The 24,518-nt window shown below is 40.7% G+C and overlaps 1 protein-coding gene across 1 annotated transcript in view; it reads left to right on the top strand.

Moving 5' to 3' along the window:
- The window catches only part of HSPA12A (heat shock 70kDa protein 12A), a 43,250-nt gene extending 19,050 nt beyond the window's left edge, over nt 1-24,200 (top strand). Inside the window, exons 7-12 of the mRNA XM_010003981.1 lie at nt 15,370-15,541; nt 18,280-18,366; nt 18,931-19,035; nt 20,100-20,358; nt 22,023-22,126; nt 23,556-24,200. Coding sequence (XP_010002283.1) covers nt 15,370-15,541; nt 18,280-18,366; nt 18,931-19,035; nt 20,100-20,358; nt 22,023-22,126; nt 23,556-24,190 — 1,362 coding nt within the window. The 3' untranslated portion in view covers nt 24,191-24,200. The remainder of the gene's footprint in view (nt 1-15,369; nt 15,542-18,279; nt 18,367-18,930; nt 19,036-20,099; nt 20,359-22,022; nt 22,127-23,555) is intronic.
- Nucleotides 24,201-24,518: the final 318 nt, after the last annotated feature.

The following is a 24,518-nucleotide window of genomic DNA, read 5'->3' as shown; positions in this document are numbered from 1 at the left end:
TGCATGTCCTTTACTTCAAATTCAGCTTGTGTCTTTGATGCACGAGATGTAGGTATCCTTCTTTTCACCAGGATATTCCATTTTGTTTTGTTTTCTCTGTGGTCAGAGACTTGCGAAACCCTTTGGCAGCAGCGACGTGATCCACAGTTTGTAAAATATCTGGTAGTCATGAGTAATGCACAGAGTGCTCCTGGGAAGCACCCAGATTTTCCTTACTCTGTTTCTAACTCTCTCTAATGTTGAGCAACATTTTTCTTAACAGTTTTTTTTGTGGGATTGCTAATGCTAGTGCCAGAAGCAAAACACTCTTAAAGTTCTGATGGAAGGACACGGTTGTAGGTAAATCTGAAACACTAGAGACCCATTCATTATCTTTGTATATTGTTGTCTGCCTGCTGTCTGTGTGCATGTGTGCTCGTGAACTGGGAGCTGTGGAAGGAGCAGGGCAGGATATAAGGTAGATCTCTTGGCATTTCTCATTTGTGGCACAATGGAATGTTGTTAATTAGTGTCTGTGTCTGTGGTTGTGTCTGTGATTGTGTACTTTTATCAGCAAGCTTGATAAACAGCAAGGACTGACAAGACTTTTAACTCGGGGTGTGTGATCAATTGCAGGAAAACAGAAGAGTTTAGGGAGATAATTGATGTTTACTTGACACGTGGTTGATTTTCTTTAAAGTGAAGGGGATGAGGAAAGAGGAGCAGAAAACAGAGTTTTGCATTGCTATTCAGTCTTTCAGATTCCTATTGCTGGATCCCTCAAACCAGTATGTACAGATGGATCAGAAGTTGCAACCCTTATTGGTAGCTATTGGAACACTGGAGTAGCATGAAATGAGAGCTTGTTCTCCCAAGAGTATTTGGGGCATCGAGTAAAGTGTGAAAAGGCAGTGGTAGAGCCTTTGTTACTGGAAACACAGAGCTAGTCTAAGCTGAGAGTTAACTAGTGGGAGTAAGCTGTGGAAATCTGCTGGAGTAATCTGTGGCAAGTGAAGTAGCTCTAAGTGAACACAAGTATAAATGGCTTCAGTCATTGGATCACAATGTAAAGCTCAGCCTTTTCTGGAATGCTTAAGTAATTGTCTAAGCAAAGCTTAACATGACATAGAATTAATAAAGTCAACTAGGAAGTGGTGTAGATCTGCTTCTGCACTCAACATTCATTAGCTTTTGTACAGCCTACAGTCTCAGTGTCACTCTGACATCCCCTCATCTCTGTCTTGCCTTAAAAAAAACATTGCTAACCTGGAACTCTTAATCTGCCCAAGGGCTCCTGAAGTGCTCCTTTCCAGCTGCTGTGCTGCTTTCTCATTTGAGCAAGGGATCTGGGTGTTCCCTTCAGCTCACAGTTCTTCCTCTCTCTTTCCATCCAGCCTATCAAAATCCTGCTAATTCTGACTGCATGACAGCTTTTCCTGTCTCTACATACTGCTTAGCTTTCATTAAAGCTGTTATGGATTTTGCATCTCTGTTACTGCAGCATCGTTTCCTTGGTTTTGGCAGCAGCAATCTGGGTTGGTTTGTGTCTCTTCAGAGTATTGCCACTAAAGGGTTTTATAACCCCACATCTGTCAGGAAATCAAGCTATATTTCAGTCCTTCACCTGTGTCATCTCAGACATAAACTGCATGTTCTGGACATCAACATCTGTAATGCTAACTCAGTTTCCTCCTCTGAACCTGCTGCTCCTCGTTGCTTCTTGCTGTTACCCTGCATGTCATGTGTATTCATCTATGGTGCTTTTTGTATCCTTAACTTTTATACTTGACTTGTTACTTCTTTGAAGCAGGTATTTGTTTATTCTCGTTTATTTTCTCTGGGCCTTCTGAGGGACTAAGTCTGGTGGGCTGTAGACAGTTGTATGTCTTTATAGCTTCACTTTGCTGAGTCAAAATTGTATTCTTTCTGAGTAACAGTTCAGACGCTTCTTCCTGTTCTTTGTATGTAATTCCTTTGTGTACAGAGATAGCTCTAAAGCTGTGTGTCGCTTTGAGGTCTGGTCACACTTGCAGAGAGCTCTCTGGCAAGAGCAGTGTCATCTCAGTACAACCAACTTTGCCTTAAGTCTCCTTTCTCAAATTCTTTACTTTGGTGTAGTTCTGTCAGAAGTGATGTATATACCAGTCTTAGAAGGAATTGCATTATCATGAAGAACTCTTATGATGAGTAATAAATTCAAATTGTGAAGACCTTGGCAGAGAGGTACAGTTGGACAGCATGTAGGAGGACTCCACCCCACTCATGGGTGCGACCTGCCCTTATTGTACTTGCAGAACCAGCCAATTGCAACCTGCACTGGGCCTGAGATTTAGATCCCAATATGAAAAGATGGCTTAGGTGTGAAGGTAGGTGCCAGTGGCCTTGGCACTTACAGCTTCATCAGAACAGCACATGGACATGGACACAAAACCAGGATCCCACCTCTGTGTCGTCTGAGTTTGTACTGACACAAGAAAATTCAGTGTTTTTTTAGTCTTGTATTACTGATAACAAAAAAATAATAAAGCACACATCCACTAATGAGAAGGTGAAACTCTAAAAGTATTTGTGCAGAAATCCATTGACTGTAGGTAGATGGGAATAGTTGGTTCAGACCTAACATCTCTTTGCTGTCTTAATACGCTGCTGTGAGCAGCACTTTTAAGCCCTTACCCAAATGAAATTCAGGCACTGTAGATTGTTTATTAGAGGAACACAGGATCCAATATTCTTGGCAGAGTGTTTCTTTTTAGTGAGGGCACTCTTCCAGCTCATCTTTCATTACAAATTCTTTGGGCATAGTAAGTGCAGAGCACAATCTGCAGCCTGGAATTCCTTGAATATGTCAATAGGGATGAGGTTTTAAGGAAGAGTTTGGAGTGTGAGTGAAGCATGTGAATGCAGAAACTATAAAAAAGGAAAGTAAAACATTTGCCAAGATCTACTTAGAGATAGTGAAGGTTATTTTCTCTTATATGTACTGTTGATTTTGAAATGGAGTTCTGAAAGCTCTGATGTAGATTTATGATTCCATTACAAATAGCAAATCATTTGCATGGTAAGTTCATATAAATAAACAGAGAGGCAGTCTAGGTTATAGGATTAAGCATGCAAGCTTGGAATTCCAGAGGCTTTCTTTAATTAGCTCTTATTCTGGATTTTTATTAATGTTTTTGCTTCAGTTTTGTTACAGAATGTGCATGATGAGAATAATTTAACACATTGTATTCCAAGGCTACATTACATTGATCAGTATTATTATTCTGCTCTGTAGAAACCTTCAGAGAGAAGGAAACAGATTTGGTGAATGAGTGACTGCACATAAAATTCCTTGCTAGTAAAAACATGATGCAAAGTGTGTTTGATTTTTAAAAAATATTACTAGAGGTATTTAACCAGCTTGATATTTGTGAAGCTGAGCTACACTTACACAACTGAAATTTATTTTTCTAGGCACAGTGTAACAGACTTGTGCTATAAACTACATAAAAAGGCAATGATATTGAGGCATGAGCAGCACTGGGAAGCTGGTGATTTCTTTGAAACAGTACTTGTTAGTGGAGGCAGATGAGGTAAAAGTGCATTAAGGCATCAACCACCCTGATTGTTTGTAGTTTCTGGGGTTCTCTTGAGTCCATGCTTTCACTTTTGTGATATTAAGATATTTTTAATAATTAGAATTAAAATGCTTATTAAGTGATAAGATTCTGCATCTTGCAGCTATGTTTAATTTTGAAAGGATAACTAATTGAGGAGTGCAGATTAGAGTTGGAACTCAGCACAGTGGGAAATGTGTACTAACTGATCTTGGTTTACACGTTTTAATTACCCAGCCAGATTCACATAAAAGCAGAGGTAGTTGACAAAGCTATCTGCTAATCCAGTGCTGTACATTTCTATTTGTCCAGCTCTGTGGCACAAGTTGGAATATTGGGAGGTTTTATTTTTATTTTTCTAGGCAAGTAAAATAGGAGGTTTTCATAGCATTGTAGGTAAGAGTAGGTAAATGGTCTGGCCCTGTCTTATAAAGCTGTGGAACATGTTTCTTAGGATCTTAGAAATTGCCTGAAAGGGCACTGAAACCAACAGAACTAGCCAAAAATTAGAATCTTCCTTCTGCCTGTCAGGAAGGCTGTGCTAGATAGGCTTTTCCAGCCAAAAGAAGAAAACTGCAATTTGGAAGTCTTTAAACTACAATCAGGAGGAGTGTGGGGAGTAATTGCAGTCCACAAATATAAATCAGCGTGGACAAGGGCTACAACTAGTGGATAGGATCATTTATTAAAAAGTTCATAGAAAGGACAATGAAGGAAGATAATAAATTGGTCCAAAAAACATCTTAGGTGCCAGTGTTCAGTTACAAAGACAGAGAAAAGAAATACAAGCTCAAAGTGGAACTAGAGTGAAAAATACTAAGGCAAAATCAGGAAGCCCAAGATACAAAGTAAGATGAGTAAGATGCAACCAACAGAAAACAGCAAGCCTGTAGTTTTCTTAACAAACCTGCTCTCAGTTGGGGCCAGGCCATGAGGACCTACAATGAGGATATTTTGAAACAAGGAGAAGGGAAGAGCCTTGAGACACTAGGAGAATACTTAAATAGAAAGAGAGGCAGGCTTTGCTGTTGTGGTAACTGGTGCATGCCTGTGGTACAAAAAGCATTTTTAGAATAATATAACATGAAAAATTGAAAAGCTTTTGAGAATTTAATGGCTTCATTTTTTTTAATGCACACTAGTCATAAAACTTGCAACTAATGTTCTCCTGAACCTTGGGGGATATAATGTAATGCAGCAAAAAATTATTGGTAATACCACTTGGAGCTAAGCTTTCATTTACTGCACTAATGTGATCTGTGGCAACAATCATTTGGGAATGAGCTGCAGCAACATCACCCTAGTGGAAATGGGGGCTTTGTGTCACTGTGGTCCCATTTACCATCAACCTGTCAACAAACAGAACCTCCCCCTTAGCATGTTACCATTGAGCAATATGTGAGTCAGCTTTAGTAGTGGTAAGTTGAATTTATTTGTGGTCTCAATACCTGTGATAATTTTGGAGGAATGAAAGGCCAGGGGCACAACAAAATAAGTAATCTGGAGATTTTGTGTAGTCTGTTGTGCAAAGAAAAAGCTGGTGATTTCAGAGTCTTGTGGTTGTTCCTTACCTTAAAAGGGATCCAAGATTCTTCCCCTTAGAAAATTGTGTTCACATATCTTGGATTACTTCCGAGACCTAAATGTGATAGACTAGATGTGATGTGTCCTAAGTAAGGTCTGCTGCAATTATTGGTAGTCTTTTGTGTCTCACAAATACAAGAAATCCTGTATTATATACTGTATTTAGTAAATTTTATATTTTTTAAATTTAAAAAAGGGAAATTTATAATGCCAACTCCAGAAGACCTGATGTGTATGGGTTTTAATAATAGAATCAAACAGTGCTTGCTGTCCCAAATTATTCAAAGTTCAGGTTGAAAACACAAAGAATAGGTTAGAAAAATAGTGTATGAAATACAAAGTCTAGAACTGCACTGATGAAGCAATCTGTACTCTTAGCTGGGTAACAGCAACCCCAGGAAAAATAAATGGAGGCAGTCTGGCCGTGCCTGGCAGAGGCATTTATCTCAATAAGACAGCCTAGCCATCTATAACAAATTGGTTCATCTAATCAGTGACCACACAAACGCAGCAGATCTGACTGTAGCCAATGCAGCTTCAGAAAATTCATTATTCAGAGTGTGCTGAAAGTACCAGTCACGCTTCATTACAGTTCCAGGTGCCATGTTTATCTTGCCTTTCAGAATGGGATGATGCCATAGTTTCTAAACAGCTCTTAGGAGAGAGCAGTGTTACAGGCTGGACTTTATTATTGTAATAGTGGCTTTTTGGATAGGATAATAAATGAAATATCAGCAGGATTCTGCTCTGGTCCAAACCAGCTTGCTAAGTAGCATGATGAGGTACGTGTATGAGAGGTAGCCAGCTTGATTGAATAATCAGGTCCAAGCAACCCATTTCAACAAATTTCAACAACAGCTGTAAATAAATAGCTATAAACCTTAGTGTCGAGCTGGATACTCAGAAATTGATGCTTTTGCTTTAGTGGATTTTTTCACAATGTTTTGTCTAAGTGACTTTTAAAATGTGACATGGGGAGCTTGTGGCAGAGTGGAACATGAAAGAACTGAGCTTCAAGTCCTGGTCTGCTGTTTGTATTCTCATGGTTTGCAGTAAAAGACCATTTTTTCTCTACAACCAAATGCAGAAAAATGAATTCTTTAGGAAGTGAATTTCCCTCTCTGGGAATACACTGGACTGAGACAGATTGCTTTTTGGGTGTAAATTGTATTAGTGTTGTAAATTCAATTGGTGCATCCTCGATGCATTAAACTAATTGTTTTCCCTATATTAAATCACTTTCTAAATGAGGGGTGGATGATGATTAAGATTCAATAACTGCTGAGCACTGTTGTGCTCTTTGTATTTTTAGTTTTGAAAATTGTTGCTTTGAGGTTAAAAAAAAAAAGAATACTGTGACTAATGTTTCTTTTTGGTCCCAAGACACTTAAATAAGATTTCTAATTGCAAAGATGACTGTACTCCATATGGAAGCCTCTGAGGCCCTGAATAACTCCAGGCTTCTTAGAGTGAGTCTAGTCCTGCTGTCATACTGTCAGACATGATGGGTCCCCTCTTCCTGATACACTGCTTTCACAAAGACAAGGAATGAGAAAGTGTGTAGGATTTTTGACTTCTGGGAAAGATTCCTACCAGCAGCTTTGGTCTTTTTCAGTATATAATAGCTGCACAATTTTAGAATTGTGTAAGTATTCCTTGGAAGCACTTGTTGGAGATGATCTAGTCTGACCTTCCATTTGAAGCAGGGTTATTGCCAACACCAGGTCAGCAGTGGCTTGTTTAGCCAAGTTTTAAACATTTCCAAGGACAGAGCTGTTCCAGTGCTGTCTCACCTTCCTAGTGAAAAGGCTTTTTTGTAGTATCCAGTTTCAACTCTACCAGCTGCAATATGTGCCTATTGCCCCTTGTTATATCTCCTGGCAAGACTGAGAAGAGTGGTGCTCTGCTGTCTGTGTAACTGCCCTTGAGCTGGCTGCAGGTACCTTTCAGATTGCTCCTTGGCTGCCTCTTCCCCAGACTAAACAAAGCCAGCTCTCTCAGTCTCTCTTTACAGAACGTCTTCTCTAGCAGCCCTCCTTGAACCCTCTCCACTTTCTCCATCTCTGTCTTGAACTTAAGGGTGCCAAAATGTTCGTTTTAGAACCTCACTTCTTTTAGAGCTCATTCTGTAGCCATGGTTCTGGGAAATTAGCAGCCACAAATATTTCCTTCCATGTTATTTCCCAGTGCAAACTCTATAGTAGAGGGCTCTAAGTAATTCTAGTGGTTTCTTTGGAATTAACAATAATAATAATAGTTTATGCAATTATTACATATTTTCATTCCAGCTTTTTGAAGTTGATATCCAACAGTTTCTTCCACCATTAAACTAAGTCTCTTTATAAATAAAATGCTAATCTAAAATTCTGTTCATTCATTGTTAACTTTCATGTACAAACTCTCAGATGGGGAGTAGGGTGGGATTAGTTTATATCTTGTCTGGTGAAGTTCACTATACCAGCTATATAGGTGCAACTGTGAGGTACCTTTTTATCATCTAGCCCAAGTTCCTACAGGTTAGAGGGTTCACCTAAAAACTCCCTTTATGGGAGTTCATAGCTTGTGAGTTCTACCTTTGAAGTGTGAGCAGCTGTAAGTTCAGCATACATGAAGGCTGTGGGAAGGCTGTGAATTTTCTGTGGGTTAGTTGCTTTGTATGAGCTTCTGGTATAGGCAAGCCCTGGGAATTTAAGCAGTACTGCAAAGCCTACACTCTGGTATTTTAAAAGCAAGGGAAAGTTGTATAAATACATAGTAACAGTATCTACTTAATTGTGTAAGAAGAGAAGATGCTTGGGGTTTCAAAGAGACGTCTCAGGGTAATTCTAAAATCCAAAGGACAATTTAAAGGCCAATTTTACACTGAGGTTCATTCTCCTATGTCTTTCACGTTAATCACTTAAGCTCATGCAAAATGAGTAAGAGAATTTTCAAAACAGGAAGGAAAGAAGACCCAGGGAACTACAGGCCAGTCAGTCTCAGCTCTGTGCCCGGCAAGATCATGGAGCAGATCCTCCTGAAGGCTGTGCTAAGGCACATGGAAAATGTGGAGGTGGTTGATGTGAATGAAGATGGCTTCACCAAGGGCAAATCATGCCTGAAAAATTTGGTGGCCTTTTATGATGGGGTCACAGCATCAGTGGACAAGGGAAGAGCAACTGGCAAGTTGTGAAATTAAGCAAGTTTGCTGATGACAGCAAGCTGTGTGGTGTGGTTGACATGCTGGAGGGAAGGGATGCCTTCCAGAGGGACCCTGACAGGCTTGAGAAGTGAGTCCATGCCAACCTCATAAAGTTCAACAAGGCCAAGTGCTGCAAGGTCCTGCACCTGGGTTGGGGCAGTCCCAAGCACAAATACAGGTTGGGCTGAGGATGGATTGAGAACAGCCTTGAGGAGAAGGACCTGGGGGTGTTGGTCAATGGACTGAGTCCAGAGGAGGGCCACGAACATGATCAGAGGGCTGGAACACTTGTAACATGAAGACAGGCTGAGAGAGTTGGGCTGTTCAGCCTGGAGAAGAGAAGGCCCTGAGGAGACATAATAGTGGCCTTCGAATACCTGAAGGGGACCTACAGAAAAGCTGGGAGGGGCTTTTACATGGGTATGTAGTGATGGGATGAAGGGTAATGGTTTTAAACTGGAAGAGGGTAGATTTAGGTTAGACATTGCATTCTTTGACGTGAGGGTGGTGAGACAGATTGCCCAGGAAGATTGTGGAGGTCTCATGCCTGGAAGCTTTCAAGGGCAGGTTGGATGGGGCTTTGAGCAACCTGGTCTAGTGGGAGGTGTCCCTACCCATGCAGGGGGCTTTGTAGTAGATGATCTTTCAGGTCCCTTCCATTCTATGATTCTATGATGATTCTGTGACACTGTAGATGTCAGATCTTTGCAGGATCAACTACTACGCAAGCGTTATGTTGACTGGGTTTAAAAATGAGAGGAAGAAAGAAGTGAATTCGCCCTTTTCATTTAGGCTCTTAAATTCTGAGGATGAATTTTCCAAAGGAGGGAAGCACCCAGCAGCTCTTCCTCCTGCCTTTGGAAACCCAGCCTCTTCACTGTGTTCTCTAAGAGGAATCTGGATGCTTTTGACAATCCTGTTTGTTTTTGTGGCTGTTGAGCAATTTTAAGAATTTGTCTTTGAACTGACAAGTGGACTGAGCTCAATGGGCTCTCTGACCTCCCTCTGCTGTATTTATTCACGATACTTATTGTCCTGCAGTACTCTTCATCATTCTGAAGTAGCAAAGCATCAGAGCATGTGATGGCATGGTGTTTTTCAGATATTTTTGTGAAGGCTTCTTAAGTCTCAAGGCTGAAGATCTAGCTAAACCATGCACTGTGCTTTTCATGCAGCTTTGTGATACCCAGTAGCCCCAACCCCTGCCAACCCAGCTCCCCCTTCTGCGCCTCTTTGTGATAATGCTGAGAGCCTTTTCCCATGTTGCTCATCTTCTTTCCTGGCATGCTCTGCCTCTGTAATTAGATCTCAGTCGTTTATTTGTGACATCCCAGTTTGATGCCATAGAACTGGAGAAAGTGCTAGCTAGTGAAAAAGGAGGAGGATTAGAGAAGAGCTCACTTACCAAGGCACTAAGTGGATGGTGTTATCATGAATCTGTTAACACAATGAACTGATTAGTTTAAACAGTGTAGACTTCACAAGGCACTTAATTTCCAACTGCTGTTTTTTGTTGCCTTAATTCAGTCACACAATACATTCCTCATGCAGGCTGAGCTTTGCTTAACTTGCAATCATGGCTTTCCTATTGTTACTAATTATAATAAATACCTTGGAATGTAGAAAAGTGTTGATGTTAATTCACAGCTTCTGGTTTTTTGGCTGAATGATGTTATCCTGCAGAGCTTCATTTCCTAATGAACCACATTATCTTTACGGGGCTATTTCATGGAATCCAACTTTTAAATTTTATGTCTGGTGCCTACAAATGTGGCTTCAGTGGTAAAATGCATTTAAAACTTTTCTTCCTACCACCCAGAAGAACGGATCACAACACTCATCTGCTCTGCCCTGTTGCTTCAGAAGTGATTCAAGTAATGGTGGAGGTAGCAAACTGAGAAAACAGAATGGGGGCCCAGGGCTGTGATGGAGCTGCCCTGTGGCTTCTCAAGTGCTACGTGTCACATGCAGAAGTTGAAGTTTGCTGTCTGGTGAAGAGTAGCATTTGGCTGGGGCACTGACCTGTGCTTCTGGGGTTGTGGAGCGAATTCCCACCTTATCATGTGTTCCTGTGCAATATTAGCCAAGGCTTTTAGTCTTTGTGCCTTGCCTTTCCAACTGTCTAAGGAGGATTGTTCTTCTGTTGCACATATTTGTTTGCTTCTGGAAATGTTATTTTAATTGTGAATGCAGTGGCTGTGGCACTGACATGGGACTGAATTAGGGCTTAGATGACTATGTAATTTATCAAAGTAGTAAATTAGCATTAACTCAATAGAGCTCATTCTTGGTTTGTTTCTTTTTCTGAATTTAGCAGCCATGAAAGTAATATAGTATATTACTCTATACTTAGTTTACAGAATGTTTTCCTTTACTGGCTTTCAGTGCATAAAGGACAAAGGTGCTAGTATGTGTATTTTACATATAGGTAGTCTGAGCTAGTAAGGAATACAGAGTCTGCCAGGATCATCTCACTGGTTAGTAGTGTAACAGAAAGTAAAATTCACATCTCCTGAGTATAAGCACAGCTCTTATCCAGAGAAAATGCACTTTTTAAAATTTATGAGTATATGTTGGAATAATTTACTTCAATTTGATCCTGAAAGTGAAGTAGCAAATGTTATTAATAGGTAAAAAATGGGTCTCAATCAGAGTGATTTCTCTAGTTCAGAGAACTGTCCTGAACTACTCTCTGGACTGAAGGGGAATCAAGGGGTCAGTGTGGCCTCTGTGCTTTTTCAGTGGTAAAGACCACCACTCTGCAAGTTCTTGTGAGCATTAGCCCTGAAGTATCCCCAGCTGCAGTTTGCTCTTGCCCTGACTGGCAGCTGAATGAGCAGCAATGCACTGGCACCAGCTCACAGACCCATTTTACTGGAGTGAGTGAAAATCAGTGGCTCAAGCTAGATGGAATATTCTATTATAATGCTGTCTTTATGGTCATGCACTTCACAGTATTTTTTTTTAAAGGTAATAAGTAGAGGCTAGATTTTAAAAATAATAATGATGATGCTGTGTATGGAATGAGTGAAAGTTGTTTAGTTCTCTGGAAGCACTCAGCCTGCTATACTGAGCTTCAGCCCAGACCTCTATATTTACTAATGATAAATTAGTCTTACCACTTGGCAGCTGATGCTCTTCAGGGAATCAGGAATCTATTTGTGGTCAGCTGTGGCTCTTCTCTGGTGCCACATCTCTGGCTATGAAAGCAGAGTTTAATGCTCCAGCTTGGAAATTCACCTGCGTCTGGATGGTAAAGATATTTGTGCTCCAGCACGTGAGACTTCAAAGCACTCCGAGGTTTGCTGTTGATGATGCATCTTGGCAAATGAACAGCAACTTACTGGCACCAGCTCACAGACCTGTGTTACTGGAGTGAGTGAAAATCAGGGAGTTCCCTTGTCAAAGCATGAAATCCTAGTGCTCAGGCAGATGAGCAAAGTGAATTTGCACTCTCTTAAAGCAGTTCTTTTCACAGTGTTCTTTGCTTCTTCCAGGTATATAAATGCAGCAATGTCCTGCAGATAAATTTATTTTTAAGAACTTTCTCTTGCTCAAAGCTGTTTTTGTAATTCCATGATGGGTTTTCCATATTTGCATTTTTGGGAGAACTGCTGTCTGCTTCCTTCATGTTTCATAGTACTCCTAGTGAGTATAATGGGAGAAAGAAAATTCCCTGAGCATTCTGGAGTCAAGACATGGCTCTATTATGAAGTCTGCTATAAGCTGCCCTAGGCAAAAGCAACATGATGCATCTGTCCCACTGCCAGGGTGATCTATATAATCTTGAATACCAAGACATTGTTTAGATCTGTCCTATTCAAGTCTGTAACTTGTGAATCTCTGTTCTTAGTTACAGTAGTATTTGGACAGCAGTGGACAAGGGCATGCAGTGAGGCAGATAAAAGGAACAAATGTAAAATATAGCAAACTTCTATAGCTAGTATTTTCAGTCAATGCATCATCACTGCTTTGTGCTGACTGCCTGCTGGTTTTCCTGCTCTTTTGCTGCACTCTTGATACTTTTTTTTTCCACATTATTTCCTTACCTCTCCCCTGTAAAAATGGGACAGAGGTACTGCCTCTGAAGTCTTGTGTTAAAGTAACTTCATTGCTCCATTCCAGTATGTATGTGTTTGTGTTTTTCTCATCTCCCCTTCCTCCATTCTCTCTGTGCTGTGTGCAGATATATGTTCAGTAAATGTGCCATCTCTGATGATCTAAGTAGAAATACTGCATACACAAAGTATGAAATAGTCAATATTTATCCATACATTTGTATGCATGTACATATATGTACATACAAATATATATGTAAGTTGGATGCCTGATACCTTTCACTTTACAAGATTTTTATGATGTGAAATAACACAATCTTCAGTGTAACTGGGCCTTCAAACTCTGTAAGGAAACTTTTTTTAACACTAAGTTCCAACATTCTCTTCATGAAATCATGTTAGGATCAGCTGTGCTTTGAATTGTTAAAAACTGACATTTGTGCTGAATGTTTTCCTCAGGAGATATTTTCATTATGTTAAAATAATATCAAGAGTGAAAAGTAGCAAGAATAGCATCTGCTGTACTGGAAGGGACTGAGAACATGGATTTGCATCCATCTGCTGCAGGTCACTGCCTTGCCCTCCTGACATGCAGGCTGCAATGTGAAAAGTTCATAGTACAGACTACAGCTGGAGGAGGGGAGGAAGCAAATGTTGTTGTTAATCGTTTACTGTTTTCTTTTAGCTGAACCAGCCTTGGAATTTTTACCAAAATTCCCCCTAGAACAGTTGACTTTGCAATTAATACAGGGTTTTTTTCCCCACAGCTCAGGTCCTGTCACCTCTGCATATACTTTATGATGTAGCCTTTGGATTTTAATACTCTTAGAAACAAACTATTTTTATCTTAAAATATAATTTTCTCTTTTACTGTGTAGGTTAGATGTGAGACTAAGAATTGCTGTGTCTGTGCTACTAACATAAGACAGGTATATGGACCAGACTGAGCATGCTAAGACCATCCACACTGCTGGATATTAAAAAAAAATCCAAAAACAACAGTTGCTGCTCAGGCCCAGAGCTCTCACTGGACATGGAAATAAGTGTAATATATGTGAGAACTGCAGCAGGATAGTAGGGAGCTGTTTGTTTTCCGTGCCCTTACTGGGTAGGGCAAAGAAGTGCTGGCCTTAAAATTGCAGCAAGAATGACTCAGATAAGGCTGTTTGCAAAACTTTCCAAAGGCAAAACCAGTAAAGAGCTGAGATAGTTTGTGTGCAGAGACCATACATTTTTTTAATTCTCTAGCAGATTAGATAAATATCTGTCAGGGACTGAGTATTTATTCGTATCTTGAATATTGCCCTTTCCAAAGCAACAAATTAAAACTGTGTGTAGAAGAGCTTATCTGGACCTTATTGTTTGACTCTGATAAGTGACGCTGAAGGGAGCTGGCACACTATTCTCCTTCCTAGAGAGCTACCCTAATTTCTGATCATGCTTTTGAATCCAGGGGATGTAACTGAAGCACAGGGTTTTGCTCAACAGCAGTGAAGGTTGTAAAGTGAACATAACTTCACTGATGAGGTGTGCTTTTAAAGTAATGAGCAACCATGATTAGCTTAACCCTTGCTCTCTTATTTTGGAATTTATTTGTTGTTTACCTTCTTTGTTATCAGCAATGAGGAAGACGCTTTCTATAAAAATCTATTTATCTCATTTATTAAGATGGAGTGGGTAAAATGGAGTCAGTAAATGTGAAGGACAATTTTATATTTTCAAGTTTTATCCTGGTATTGCTTTTTGAACAAGCTTTGCTTTGAGTTTCTAGCTGCAGATGATGTAAACTAGCCAGCAGTTCCCACAGCCCACAGTGTGCTAGGAGGGAAGCCAAATTCAGGTCCAGGTCTGCAGTCTATCCATGTGAGTCCACCTCCTTTTGGGCATGTGCTGGAGCCACCCCACAGTGTGTTGAAGTGTTAAGGTGTGCCAGAAGACTGACCATGGAAGGCAGACAAATATTCATACATTTATTTGTTTGCTAGCATGGTTTGGTACTCAGGCACTTAACTGAAAAACAACAGCAGGTAAACCACTACGTGGGCAGAAAGAGTTGAAATACATTTTTATCCACTTTAACTGGAAATCATACAGTAGGGAGAACTACAGAAGAAAAGTAATGAAAACATGAGTTTGTCAAATTTGGTATTTTTCTGTAAGTCCAGCTCTGAGAGTAGTGTAGTTACATGTGAACTTGTGGCTTCTTGAAAGTGTTTGTCTGGAGGCTGAAAATCCAGAATTAAAATAGAAATAACAGCAAATGTTCATTTTATAATGTAGGACTATTTTTAGACTAGTTCTCATTACAGTTTAGGGAACCTACCTGATTGTATTTTGAGTCCTTGAATATACTGAACATTTTGAAGATATTATGAAAGTGAATGTGCTTAAAAGAAATGGATTTTGAAGTAGAAAATGTTGGGTTTAAGTCAGAAGATGCATTACTGGCAAAGTGTATAGTGTATTCCTAGGAAGCTATATGGTGTGAGGAGTCTGTTTCAGCAAGGACTATGTATATCTGGGATATAAAAAAAGCATACTTAAGAAATTGTTGTGGGAGAGGCCAAAAGTATTTATTAATTTCTTAAGAGAGGCTGGAGAGCTTCGGAGCAGCCAGATTCATGAGTTAATTAGGAGTTCAGGTTTTAGGCCATTCATTACAAAATCCAAAACTAGTTTCTTCCTTTCTCCACCTGTCATGCAAAACTGCTGCTGGGTTAGGCACTTAGCCTGGTAAGTGCATGCATGCCGCCCTGTTACAGGCTGTGAAGTTGTGCTAAACCTCGTGGGCAGGACCATTTCCAGGTCAAGACCTTTAGCAAGCAGCAGCAGCTCCTTTGGGGACTGCCCTCAGAGGGCTGACTGAAACCTCGAGCTGGGAAAGGGCAGAAGGGCTTGTTCACTTGCTGAAAAGGATCTAATAGGTTGCAGTATTTCCCACCCCACTTCTCTGATCGATTCTCTCTCCCAGGCAGGAATGGCATCTCCTGAAAATCCCGAGCAGTTGATCATTGCCCTGGAACCTGAGGCTGCCTCTATCTACTGCCGAAAGCTCCGCCTGCACCAGATGATAGACCTGAGTAGTAGGGCACCTGTCAATGGTTATAGCCCAAGTGACACTATTGGAACTGGATTTACACAGGGTACTACTTCTATTAACTCACTTCTTTAGATTCTTATGCCTAAGTTTGCTTTGTCCACGAGGGCTGTTTTCTTACCATTTCTTGTTGTTCTCTCTTGAAAAGTTTCAAGCTAGAATCAGTTTGCTTTTATAAGCTGTTTCATTGTTTTCTGTAATTAGACTAATTGAGGCATCCAGCAGGTATGTTTGCACACATTTGAATTTTAGTGTGCAGGTAGCTTCACTGCCTTGCCTTTATTGGGATGTTGTGAGAGTCTTCTAGTATTCTCACAATAGTATTATTCTGCCTTAATTAAAATCAATTATTCATGTTGAATTGTTCTTTAGATGTAATTTGTTGGAAGGAATTGTGTGTTTGATTAGCTGAATTATTGAAGCAGTGTTAAGTAAGTGGATCTGCAATGAGACTTTTAGTCTGAGGTGTTCTAGAGGTTTGGCAGATGATTTTTGATACCATCTTTATGAAATATCATTAATTACTGTCAACAGTCAGGGCAACACATGGTATTGGAATATAGCAATGAATTAATCTGCTCATTGCAGAGCAACTAGATACAGCACTTGTGATTTATTGACCTGGGATCTGTTGCTAATATCAATGGTTGAAGACTGACTTACAGTGAGGTTCAGAGACTGGACCACAGTGTAAGTCACTTGCTGAGAGAGCCTTCATTTTGAGCTTGATATCCTACCTAAGATAGAAGGAACATAAGAGAGAAAGAAGAAAAAAGAAAACAAAGCTCAAACCAGGAGAGGTAGTAAGATGTGGTTGCTGCATAACGCCCAGATTTCCCATCTGTGTGAACTATAATGGTTGTACAGATATTGGTGGTAGTGTGCCAACCTAACCCAGAAGGAGGAATTAGTCAGAAGAATATGTATTTTATCACATTTACTAGGTCAAAACAGTACAGGAAGATTATGCTAGTAAAGCTATTCCTGTACTTACCAGAGGCTATTTTATTTTGTTGGTTTTTTTTAGTTAGGCAGAGTCACTACATCATTCTCTCCAATCCATGCCTCTCCTAGCCAGCACTTGTCAGATGTGTTCAGTGTTATGGAGGCCCACACAGGGCACAGGATGCAGTCACTTCATAGGACACAGTCCCTTGAGGGGCCCCTTGGCTCCTGTTCCCCTCATTCATGCCCTGAGCCGTTCCATTTCCATGTGATTTTGCATATACTCACTTTCAGGCTACATAGGGATTTGTTTCTGGGAAAATAATCAAGGAATTTCTCTCTTTGGTTAAGGTTTTGAAGCTGGGCAGGATCTGGCAGATCATGGATTTCTGCTAATGGGCTTTTTCTTGGATGGGGGGGGGGTGCCATTCTCCATACTTTGCATGGTAAAATCTTTTAAGGATGAAAAAGGTTTCATGTCAAAATTAACGAAAACAAAGTTTGGAGTGAATTAAGTTTGGGTTAGAATTAAAATTTCATAAAGATGTGGCAGGCACCCAAGGCAGGCTGAGAACAGATTAGGGGGAAAAACCCTTTAAATGTAAACAGAGAGAAGACCTCCAAGGGCCATTTTATTGCTGTGATGTAAAAAAATTTTACTGTTCAGAGTAGCCAGGATAATCTTACTTCACTTGTAGTTAAAGAGTGGCTCCTGTGTTCACTTGTAGCCCACAGAAGTGAATGGAAAGACTCTTGTTGGCTTCTATGGGCTCCTGTCCCTTGCTTGAACCCAGTGCTTGTTCTGTCACATTGTTCAGGTTCTCTCTGGGTGCTGCTAAGTCATCACAGTGAGGCTGGTTTGGCTTGTCTGCATCACAGGGTCTTTATGGGGAGGGTCTGGGTGCTGCTGGTCTCTTTCTGATAACAGACACTATAGAAGCAAGAAGCAAAAAGCATTCAGTGATTTGCATGCTGATGTTTTTTCATAAAGAATATTTTCATGCATGACAGAACATCTCTCCTCTGTCGTGCTGTATGGAACGGCCTGTGAAGGTGAGTGAAGGTTACACAGGGAATGATTTTTTTTTATCATTCTGTTGTAGAGGTTGATTAAGATGCATAAGGACAAAGGTTCTCACTACTCTCTCTTCACAGTCTATTCTGTATCTTTTAAATGTCTAAATGGCAATTAAGCCTTGTAAATTAACTTATTGTTATGATAGTATTGCTAGATGATGCTGAATCTTTGTGGTGTTTATTTAGAATATTGTGAGGGTCAGACCTGGTCGCTGTGGCCTTAAGAAGTTGTAACTCTAAGAAGCAGTAGTTTTGGCTGCCTGTTTTGAGACAGACCAACGTCCTGAAAGGCTCGGGTGGCCTCTTGGCCTGAGCACCTAAAATAAGCGGCGGCTTTTGGGAACGGGGCGGGGATGGGTCTGGCAGCCGGGCCGGAGCTGCCGCCTGCCTGCAGAGCCTGCACCCAGCCCTGCTGCCTGCCAGCCCCCCTGCCAGATCCCCTGCCAGCCCCCCTGCCTGCTCCCCCTCTGCAGATCAGTGTTGGAAAAAAAAATAAAAGAAATCAGACCTAGTTATAGCTTTCATCTTAGGTCATTTGTTTTAACCCAATGAGGAAGATCAGCGTGACTGAAAACATTTCTTCTTTCCAGGAGCAACGTTGTAATGTTCCACATTCTAACAGAACTTGTTCGTTTGTTTTGCTAAGAAGTGGCACAGATCTGTCAGCCTGCTTGCACTCATTTCCTGCAGCTTATTCTATCAACTGCTTCATGCTTTCTTAAACTCAGTGATGTGTTTATCTTTTTCTCTGTCGATGAGCAGCTAAGGAACACGTCCGTCGTAACCGACAGAGTCGTACCTTTTTGGTGGAAAATGTCATAGGAGAGATCTGGTCTGAGCTGGAGGAAGGTAGTGTCCTTTCTTGAATCAACTTTGCTCTCCCTGGTTTTATATTGCGGGCAAATATTGTGGATCCCAGCCATGTGCTGTGCACTGCCTTATTCTCAGCGATTATAAACAGGGAAAGAAAAAAAGACAAGTTCATGTGCTGCTCTTTGTTATGCTAAGGCTGAACTGCCAGGCTGCATGCTCTAGCAAAATATGGTGTATTAAGGAGGTGGTAAAAAGGAATTGAAATTGACATGCAGACAGAATACTTCTCTCAGAAAAGCCTAGTAAATATACCATAATATTCATTTGGTAGCTCGCTAGAATGTACACTAACACCATGAGCAATTCCACTAACCAGCTTTTCATCTGTGCTAAATCAATAGCTTTTGACATCTGACATTCATATTTTTTATTAATTATTGCATTATAATTACTAATAAAGGTCAAGACTTCAGCATAGATATTCATGACTTTCTGTCTTCATCTCTCATGGTAGCAATGCCCCTGAGAAGCTTTAATTGCAACACGCTGCTGTGATAGTGCTAATCTAAATACCATTTGTCTATCCCTTTGGAAAACCAGGTGACCGTTACATCGTTGTTGACAGTGGAGGAGGCACAGTGGATATAACTGTCCATCAAATAAGGCTCCCTGAAGGACATCTCAAGGAGCTCTACAAGGCAACAGGTAATGTCACTTCCTCTGCTGGCTTTGTTTATGTAGTGTGCTGACTGGTCAGTGAAGGCAATGTAAGCCTTTCTTGTTGACTGCATTTTACTAACAGTTCTTCTTGAAGTAAGACCAGAATTCAAAATCAGTATAACCTAGCTGCTGCTCAGCCACCAAGGGTAAATTGCTTAGTGCTTCTGATGCTTTTGGATGGTAAACTTCACCCTGGGAGGGTATGAAACTGCCATTTTCTGTGTTACTCGCTCCCATTCAGGCCATGACCTCCTGCCATGGTCCTGGTCTGACCTGTGCTAGTAGAGCTGTCATCTTCCTGTCTGTTGAGAGGTCACCTGTGTATTGCTGCTCTGTCCAGGTATTCAGAGATGTGCTGTAGAGATTAGTACCCAGGTGTCACAAGAAAGTCTGTGTAAAGTGTCGTTGGCAGAACAGAAGTTTCTCTAGATTTAAAGGGAAGCTTATATATTCCAGGAATTTCGCTAAAAGTGTAGCAAAGAGAGTCTACGATCACCTGGGAAAAATGCATGATATACAAAGTGCAATTTCTTGAATGATATTTCCTTCCTGAACTGCAGATCACCTTTAACCTTGTCCCCTAAGTTGTCATCCACATGAGACAACCTATTACTTGTTCCTGTGTGTTCAAACTGACTTAGTCTGCATTTGTATGGTTCATCACTGAGCCTTCTCAGTCTTGGTGGCTGTAAGACTACCTCAGGACACAACCTAGGAAGAGCAGATGGGACACTGTACATCAGGTCTATCTGCTCCTGAATATGGGTCCAACTCACAACTCCACATATGTGAATAAGGAAGTGGTTTGCTCTGCTTCTAAAAAAACGTTTCTGTTCTGTAGTGGTAGTGTTACAGTGGCTATGATGGTATAGGAGTAAAAGTAAGATTATGTTCTGTATTGGACCAACTGTTACAGTTGGAAAAACCACCTCTTTCTGTAGACCTTCACCCTTGGCGGTCCTAGTAGTGTCAATCTGATGTGATTTTGGTCAACTTAAAAGCCAGTAAGCAGTTTAGAGTATTAAAGTTGTGCTTTGTTTGTAATGCAGGTGGACCATATGGTTCTCTGGGTGTCGACTATGAATTTGAAAAGCTCCTGTGTAAAATATTTGGAGAAGATTTTATTGAGCAGTTTAAAATCAAGCGTCCTGCTGCCTGGGTGGATCTGATGATAGCCTTTGAGTCACGTAAACGAGCAGCAGCTCCAGACAGGACCAATCCACTCAACATCACTCTGCCTTTCTCCTTCATTGACTATTACAAGAAGTTTCGAGGTCACAGTGTAGAACATGCCTTGAGGAAAAGCAAGTGAGTAGACAACTGAACCCATATGAATACAGAATTAACTATAGATAGCAAAGTCAAATAATTAAAATATCCTAATTACACATAGACTGAAAGATACTCATGTAAAACTGTAATATAAGGAGGAGAAAATCAGATTGCCTAAAGTGCAGTTTCCAGAATGAGAAGTTCTGATCAATGTCTTGCAAAAGCTTTCCTATACAAGACTTGCACTCTCCTTGTATTTCTTTCTATGACTTTCCTTTAGGCCACCAAAGCTTCACTTTCCTGAATTTGACCATATTTTTTGTGTTTAGTAGGGAGGTCAGATAAATTACAGAATTTGATGTTTAAAAGTTACTTGCTTAGACCTTAATTTTCAGAAGTCTGGATGCTGGGACAAATCCAAGATCTTCAGTGAGATGTGTCAGTGTGTTCATGACTAGAGGAAAGTGATAGATCATCACCAGTGAAAACGCATATGATTGCATAGAGCTCCATGAGAGGGAAGCATCCTTTCTTTTCTCCCAGTCTGCTACAGTTAGATCATTTGCTCAGTAGATGGGGAGAAGACACAATTCCCTGCAGAGATTGTAGTTCCTGGTTGTATCAAGAAAGCACCATAAATGACAACGTTGTGGGCTGCTACACAAAAGGAAGTGAGGAGAAAGTAGAAGTGAGCATTTTGCATCTTTTGAAGTTATGTAGTACAGAACATCAGGAGATTAATAGCATCAAAGAGAATGAAAAAAGGGGGCCTGCAAATCTGGGACAGAATGCTTGGGACCCAAGAGCAGGAGGCATGATTTTTAGTACCTGTACCTTGGCTTCTTTCTGTGTTGTTTTTTTTTTTAATCCAGTGAATGTCAAATGTAGCATGCAGGCTTCTATGATGATCTCTTCCTAAAGTTCTTGGTAAATTTACTTTGAGCAGTGCCCTGCTACAATGGCTTGTAATGAAGCTCAGAGCCACTTCCTAAAGGAGGCTGAGGTTCTGAAATCATTAAACATTTCTGGAAATATTCCCTCTCTCAAGACCATCTCCTTATTAATAGTCTTAATGGTGAATCTCAGAGGCAATGCTAAATGTTCCCTTGAAATAAAATTAATTGGATAATGGGGTAGAAAGAGTATGAAGGTGACACAGAATGTGCATGAATGAAAAGATTACTGAGCTGTATGGTTGTGCATCAGTGATGGAATAACACAATGCCTGCATTCACTTAACGAATGTTATGCCTCATTAAAAATGCTATGCTCCCTTCTGCCTCCTGAGGCTTCCCATACTTCCTTGTTTTCCTGGAGTGTTTTCAGGGGCTTTGGCCTGCTACTGCTATAATCTAAATGTTGCCCTTCTGGGAATGAGTCAGTGCTGTTTCAGATGAGTGAGCACTGGATTAACTTCCAGCTGTCCAGCAAACAGCTGAGCATTGATAAGGCAACATAAGGCAATCAGGCAAAGAAAACAACATTTAGACAAGCAAAAATAGTAATTCTCCCTTGTAGTTTTACATTGCTGCAGTTGGTATGAGGCTAGGATGAGGTCAGGCCCTTTTTACAAGCAAAATGCATGCAGATTCTGTAAAAAAAAACCTGGTTTATTTATTTAGCATATCTTGTGAGTGCTTGGCTGTTGCTTACAGCTCACTTGTAATGTTTTAATGTCCTTCCTAACTGTGCTTTTCTAGTGTGGACTTTGTGAAGTGGTCCTCCCAGGGAATGCTGAGGATGAGCCCAGATGCAATGAATGCTCTTTTCAAGCCTACAATTGACCAGATCGTTCAGCACCTTAGTAAGTACCTGCATGTAATTCCACTTCCTGCCTGAGCTGAAACTGGAGCTTTGCTTGCCTATTTCAAACCAGTAACTGGGATAAAAGTCAGACAGCCCCCCTAGTATGCACCAAATGTGGGCAAGGAAGTTAGTTCTGAAGCTTGCAATTCTCTACAAAGTAGTTAGGAAAATTATAGAAGTAGGAGACATCACCTTAACATGTATTCCTACCTAGTTCTAGTACTAGTTATTGAGATTCAGTCACGTTGCTCCTAAGGTTCACTTCTTCTCAGCTTCCAGGGCTGCAAGCATTCAGAAGGCTGAAATACACTGACCAGTATGCTGCTTTTCTTTTGCCTGTTACAGGTGACAACTAAATAATGTCAGAGATGTAACTAGTTTCTAATTTTTCCTGTTACTAAGACCTCTAGTTCATTTCTTAGTGAAACATCACAATTTTTTCATAACCATCCAAATCACTGATGTCTCTAAATAACAAGTATTAAATGATGCATCATATAAAATAACTTCCAGGCATGGTTTAAGCAGCACTGAATGTGTTTATCCAGTAATGGAAAGTGATGTAGGCTTATTGGGAAAATTATTATTTAAAGTCTTCTTGGTGGAAGATTGGATTTGTATTGAGTATAAGATATGTACTGACCTAACTATTGCTGTTCTACACATTACAGAGCACTAACTGAATTGTATTTGGAATGGAAAGTCCAGCTTTGCTCAGTGTATGTGAGAAATTATTAGGTAAATTTTGGAGGTCACAACTTAGTAAGACAGCAGGGAGGGAGAGAACTAGAATTGCAGTAGTTATGACAGATAACTCAGTCATGCTGCCTCAGTTATTTGAACTTAGGGAAAGCCTCCAACTGAACTGTATGGTTTTCTTCAATGTAGGGGATCTGGGCTTAAGCTAAGAAGGAACATTATAAAAACACAAGGATATATTTTGCAAATGATAGTTATTGTGGTTAAGATGTTAGAGTCAGAAATTATAAGTAAATTTAAAATGGGCTGAGTTATCAGGAATGCAGTAAAGGGTATGCAGATTGGTTAGGTTTGGTGCTATCTCACTGATACTTACAGTGGCAAGATAATATCTGTTTCCCTACTACGCATAATGTGACTGGCAGGATTTCTTTGCAAGCAATCTGAGTCTCCCTTTACTGGTAGAAGTTAAATAAAAATTCTGCTTTGAATGCCACCTCAGAAATATTGTATGCTTTGAGGTAGGTTTCCATTCATGGTGAAACAGAGTAGAGAAGAAACTATGGAACTAGTGCATGCTGAGGGTGGCAGTGTGGGCATAGATGTGGCAGTTTCAGACCTTGTGCGCGTGCATGGAACATTCAGTACTCTCAGACATGAGGAGTTTCATCTACATTGCCTTGTCACTGTGGATTTTTCCCTATTGAACGGGCTCTGTTTCTGTTTAGGTGATGTATTTGATAAGCCAGAAGTGACCAATGTCAAGTTTCTGTTCCTGGTGGGTGGCTTCGCTGAATCCCCCTTACTCCAGCAAGCTGTCCAGAGCGCTTTTGGTTCAAGATGTCGAGTCATCATTCCTCAGGATGTGGGGCTCACTATCCTCAAAGGAGCTGTTCTCTTTGGTCTAGACCCTGCTGTCATCAAAGTGCGGCGTTCCCCTCTCACCTACGGGGTGGGAGTGCTCAACAGGTTTGTGGAAGGGAAGCATCCACCAGAGAAGCTTCTGGTCAAAGATGGCACACGCTGGTGCACTGATGTCTTTGACAAATTTATCTCAGCTGACCAATCTGTAGCCCTTGGAGAAACTGTGACACGCAGTTACACGCCTGCCAAACCTTCTCAGTTAGTAATAGTGATCAACATCTATAGCTCAGAACAGGATAATGTCAGCTTCATCACCGAGTCTGGAGTGAAGAAGTGTGGCACCCTCCGCTTGGATCTCACGGGAACTGATGCTTCAGTGCCAAACCGGCGGGAGATCAAAACACTGATGCAGTTTGGGGACACTGAAATCAAAGCCATGGCCATTGATGTTGCCACCTCTAGAAGTGTCAAAGTTGGTATCGATTTCTTAAACTACTAACAGCCCATTTCCCCACCACAGCCTGTTCGTGAGACTGGTCTTCCAGTATTCCATTGTATGACTTCCATATGTCACGTAATCAACTTGAATTTCAGCAGGCTAGATGAGAACAGCTAGTAAGGTGGGGTATGTCAGGTTTGTGCTCTTTGATGACCAAAGACTGGATTTTGAATGACCCTTAAAAAGTTTTGGGAGCAGAAGTTCCAGAGGTAGAAGTTCCCAAGTTACTCAAGCATGCTTAAAGATCTGCCTTTATTAAGTAAATACTGATTTTTGGGGGATCCTGAAGATTAGATAAAAATTTCAAGTGCTGAAAGTCAATTACTTA

Source organism: Chaetura pelagica, unplaced genomic scaffold (assembly GCF_000747805.2).
Source record: "Chaetura pelagica isolate M959 unplaced genomic scaffold, ChaPel_1.0 scaffold248, whole genome shotgun sequence".
NCBI classification, from domain to species: domain Eukaryota; kingdom Metazoa; phylum Chordata; class Aves; order Apodiformes; family Apodidae; genus Chaetura; species Chaetura pelagica.
Note: the sequence above shows the minus strand (reverse complement) of the source record. Positions and strands in the feature narration are given on the sequence as shown.